Here is a 5,000-nt window from a genome sequence, read left to right as displayed (position 1 = left end):
AAATGTTGGTTTTTGAGGAGAGGGGAAAACCAGAGAACCTGAAGAAAAACCTCTTGGTGCAGAGTAGAGAACCAACAAACTCAACCAACATATGACGCTAAAGTCTGGAATCAAACCCAGGCCACATTGGTGGGAGGCAAGTGCTCTCACCACTGCGCCATCCCTGCAGCCCTTTATAGAAAACTTCACATTGTCATTGTCTTAGTTTTGAAGGAACCTGTCTTTAATTAAGTACTTTAATTTAGGGAAAAAAAAGTACTTGGCTTCTCTTAGTGAAGTAGTTGATGCTTTCATCAGTTGTTAGTAATTATTGAAACAACTGTGTCACAGTTCTTCCTTGTCAACCACCTTGGCTAGCATGCAGAATTTTCTTATTTTCCAGTCCTCATTGCCCCTGTAGAAGAAATATTGTATTAGTTTCCTTGGTATAAGATGGTTTGTGGCATGCGTCCAAATTCATCAGTGGTGAAATGTGAGACACTTCTTTCATAAAAACCCATCAGCCCTCAGTTTCCTCACCTATGAGCTGAATTAATTTTCATTTAATGTAACCCATCATTTAGACTTAACACTGACATCTTGTTTGGCAACAACTGTGGATTGAAGACAGTTCTTGTGCTGACTGGAATTTCATCACTTGAAGATGTGGAGAAGTGTCAAGCCTCAAGTGATTCTAATGATAGGAACTCCATTCCTGATTTTTATATGTCCAGTATAGAAGCATTCAAATTACCATTATTTGACTCGAGCAGGTAGCTGAATGTAACGCTGTAGTCAATTGTTCAAATTTTATCTAAAACTGTCAGTGTTTGGTTTTCATAAGGAAGTACACAACAGTATGTCTTAATTAACAACATCATTCTAGGTCCATTCAAAACCTCATTAGAACTGGTCCTTGTAATGTTAAATTACCAGTAAATGAAACTGATTGTAGTGATTTAACTTAGTATCATGACTGTTCCAGAAAGTTGAATGTACATACCTGTTTGAAAAATGTCAAATAACAAGGGCCACTTCTCAGATACTGCACAGCTCTTTACCTCTAGTTTCATTGGATTGCTTTTGGATGCAGCAACTGCTATTGTACTAAGGTGTTACTGTACACTAAGGGTACGATCCCAAGGGAAACAGTTTTGTTTTCCCATCTCAGGGAAACATCAGTACTCGAGGGAAAACAAAACGAACTAGTTTCCCGAGGAACCAGACATGAAGTGCTTTTTTCTATATTTTAGACTTTCCCTTTAACATTTGCAGCAAAACATCCTGCACGGGCAACAACTGTGGAATTGTATCCTGGTCTGGTTACATTTGAATTTGATCAAGGGTACATGACACTGGCACTTTAACCGTATTGCTAAACTCTGGAATACTTTACCTGAATCTACTCCCACTTTTACTTCCTTTAATCAGTTTAATTAAATCTCATGTATTGCAACGTTGTTCTGCTGCTTTTTGAACAAATTATGACATCACTAACTTTAACACCTGGAAGTCAATCTACTGCAAATGCAGCAGGTCACGTAATCTTCTATTAGCTGGAAACTGCTGCTATTGAGTCTTTTTGCGGGATAAGATTTTTACATTTCTCATATTTTATATTTTTCATAATGTCTTAAATGTTTGTAAAGCCTGCCTTAGTGTATGTCTCTTAAGGGCACACTTAATTTGGAGCCTCACTCTGTTGTGTGTCCCTCAACAGCATCTCTAGGACGTGTTACTTGTTTAAATGCATTTTTATCTTTAGTTAGTCTTGTAATTATGGTGGAAGCGATTAAATAAATAAATAAATAAATCACAGTGCTTGTTTTGTTGAGTGAAAGTCTAGGTATATAACAAAGCCTATTAATGTTTTGTGTTTTTGTCGTTTGTCTGCTGAACCATTCCCAAGGGCCATTAAAGTAGTGGCATCCTGTCAACACAAAAACCTTCAAAAAAATTTTTTTTTTCGAAGAAACAAGTACCCCTTCTCCAAGAGAGCTTTTCTGTACCACCCTGTTTATTATTTTTCTCAGTTCCTACTTGAGCCATAAATAAATTACCGGTAGTATTCATGCAGGAAAAAAAATTAAAACAAATTATGGGACACAATAAAGTATTGCTGTTTTGGACAACAGCAGGGAAGATAACTTACTAAGTTTTGAAAAGACATGACAATCATCCCAGGCATGTGTTGACAGATACATCTCCCATCTTCAAAGTGAATAAAAGTTTAAAATAAAATAATAGTAAAGTACTTGAAATGAAAATAACTGGAAGTAAGAAAATTCTAAGGGCTATGAATTAGTTAAATAGAAAGTTAGCATGTAATTGAATCTGTGTCAAAGATGGCATTGTGTCAATGGAAACTTAGATTTTCATGACTCTCCTAAAAGGTTATCACCCATACTTAAGGTAATGCAAAGGTAAAAATTTAATTAAAAACTGGCATTTTTCGCTTTGAACTACACGTACGAAAATAGGAAGAATGACTCCATAACTTATAACAACAGTGGAAAGAAACAGGCAATGCAATCATGACATACGTTTTATTTCAGTGTCTCACCCACAAAATATAAAAACCTCTTGCCAGCAAGACAGTTTCAGTGTTATGTAGTCACAACCTACTTTTTTTTACAGCTCATGACTACATTGTACAAAGGAAATATTACTTAACTATTCTTCCTTGTGAAGTTTGTACAAAAATTCACCAATGACATAAGCATTGATCAGGATCCATTTTTGTTTCCCTTAGTACAGAATACACTGTTTCGAGTGCCACCAATTAAGAACCCATACTGTAGCAATGCTAAAACTTGGCAAGATGGCAGGATAATACATTACAGAATGTTTACATGAATGTTGAAAATTTTGCTATATTACACTTCAGAAAATTCATAAAATTATCATATACTCATAGTGCAGCAAATAATTTTGTGTGCACAGTAATGAAAACTGGGCCAAAAGCAACAAACTAGAGAGGGAAGGAAGAGCTGTCACCCCATTTTTCACAAAAAAAAAGCCCCCAAAAATCCTGTTTGTGGGTCTTTATCTGCTCTGAAACTGCATGTCACACAGCCTGGTTCTCTATTTTTTGTGTACTACCTATGGGTATCTGTAAAATCTATCAGGTCAGTTTACCTGTTTGTCAAAAGATGCACATTATTTTAAGCTGTTGGAGTTAGCAATAATTGTGCCTTTGAAAGTTAAAAATGGCATAAAACCTGCTCAAAATACCACCAAGTAAAATTGTTTCATATTGTTTAAGAGCTAAGAAAGCCAGCAGAACATAACTACGCAGGCCAATAAAGGACAACAGAATGAAACTAACGACAATAAAATTGTCTTTTTACAACCTATTGACAATAACAATAATAATAATTTACTATTATTGATTACTTCTTCAATAAAAGAACAGAAAAATTTATTTGTACAATTTACACTTACGGCCCTTCTATGACTGCCATTTACAGAATATTGAAATTCCAATTTCTGTGTGTTTGCTTCGAAAATTACTGTGAGCAACAAACAGAAATTTGTCATCCACAGTTGATCCTTTTACCTAGTTATGAGGCACACAATGCTAACTCGAACTATTTCTAATCTGTCTTCAGCCATTATTGACTTCAATTGAACCTGACTTCTCAATAGGATCACTAGTGTCTTCATGAAAGTCAAATGGTGTTAACCATTGTAAAAGTCATTTCTCAGCCGTGCTTGGTCGGTTGGTGACAATTCAGCTTGAGTTATCTGCTGGTGTTGTCTACGTCTATGTCTTTTGAAACTGGCTTGTCCCAAGAGGACAAAAATTGGCACAAGGCACAGTCCACACACACCGGCCATGACATATGCAACTGTGAGAAGAGCTGTATCTGAGCTTTCCGTTTCTATATATTCACAATCTACTGCATCTGAAACCAACAAAAAAAAATAATGATTAACAACTTCTGCTTTTTACCACTTCCTGCAATGAAATGAGAACTTACAATATTACTATTAAACTCATAAATACTTTATACACAAAAACAACTTACAGGAGTTTTATTACTTAAGATCTGTAAATTAATAGGATACAAATTTATGTTCATTGGCATTAACGTTTCATTTTTTGAAAATGTCTTCAAAACATCTAGTTTGTTTTTTTTTTTCGCTAATAAATAAATCTGCTGAACATGTCTCTCTTTGGCCTGAACTCTTAAATTGACTCAAAATTTCAGCATGGGTGCCTGAGACCTTGTGCCAATGCAAGTTTTCATTATTTTACAAAGGAAGAGCAAAGGCATTTGTACCAATAAGCACTTGCAACTTCACTATAATATTAGAAGGCTGAGTGCAATGAGTGGATCATAACACTTTCACCCTCTTGATGTATAAAATCATCTGAAGACAGACAGTAAAACCAGCAAGAGTCACTCCTACGAAAAAGGGTCACCAAACATAAAAATAAGGGAAACTCCTTTATATAAGCCTTACCCCTGCTAAAAGGTCCCCTTACTTCTGAACTGGGGTTAAGACGTCCCTCAGCTGTGCAAAAATAATGTAAAATAACATTTTACATTCAAATTTACATTGACGTTAAAAAAACGAAAAACAGTCAACAAGACTTCAATTCCATTTACCTCCGCAAGTTGTAGCTGCAAAGCCTACTTGAACATTTTCCCTATCAAAAACCACATAGAATCCTTCCATAATCACAGCTCCTATCACAGTTCCTGAAGAACAAAAGAAATCCTTAATTAATGCTCTTTCTCAAAATGTTGTGGAGTTTACAACATTGTTGTCACTTGGAAAGGAAAGTAAAGGAAAGTAACTTTGTCTTAGTGTCTAGAGGTTCTAGCACTAGAGCACTAATTGGGGACACTGTAACCTGAAATTAACAATTAACGCAAATCAAGTCGAATGTCTCAAAAGGCAGCACTCTGTTACATCATCTAAGGTATGGACTCCATGGATCCGTCATGCTGGCTCTACAGTGAACTGAAACATATTACTTACTGCAAATTTTGTGAACGGAAATACTCATG

The 5,000-nt window shown here is 35.6% G+C and overlaps 2 protein-coding genes across 2 annotated transcripts in view; one reads left to right on the top strand and one right to left on the bottom strand.

Moving 5' to 3' along the window:
- Positions 1-1,797, top strand: part of LOC137982681 (glycerol-3-phosphate phosphatase-like) — a 7,505-nt gene extending 5,708 nt beyond the window's left edge. Inside the window, exon 9 of the mRNA XM_068829809.1 lies at positions 564-1,797. Within this exon, the coding sequence (XP_068685910.1) occupies positions 564-756 (193 nt within the window). The 3' untranslated portion in view covers positions 757-1,797. The remainder of the gene's footprint in view (positions 1-563) is intronic.
- A 709-nt stretch (positions 1,798-2,506) lies between these two features.
- The window catches only part of LOC137982679 (beta-secretase 1-like), a 19,949-nt gene continuing 17,455 nt past the window's right edge, over positions 2,507-5,000 (bottom strand). The window contains exons 9-11 of the mRNA XM_068829807.1: positions 4,596-4,688; positions 4,450-4,500; positions 2,507-3,887 (exon numbers count right to left, since the gene is read on the bottom strand). Of these exons, the coding sequence (XP_068685908.1) occupies positions 3,661-3,887; positions 4,450-4,500; positions 4,596-4,688 (371 nt within the window). The 3' untranslated portion in view covers positions 2,507-3,660. The remainder of the gene's footprint in view (positions 3,888-4,449; positions 4,501-4,595; positions 4,689-5,000) is intronic.

This window comes from Montipora foliosa, chromosome 13 (genome assembly GCF_036669935.1).
Source record: "Montipora foliosa isolate CH-2021 chromosome 13, ASM3666993v2, whole genome shotgun sequence".
NCBI lineage: Eukaryota > Metazoa > Cnidaria > Anthozoa > Scleractinia > Acroporidae > Montipora > Montipora foliosa.
The sequence above is the reverse complement of the archived record's forward strand: the minus strand, read 5'-3'. Positions and strand labels throughout refer to the sequence as shown.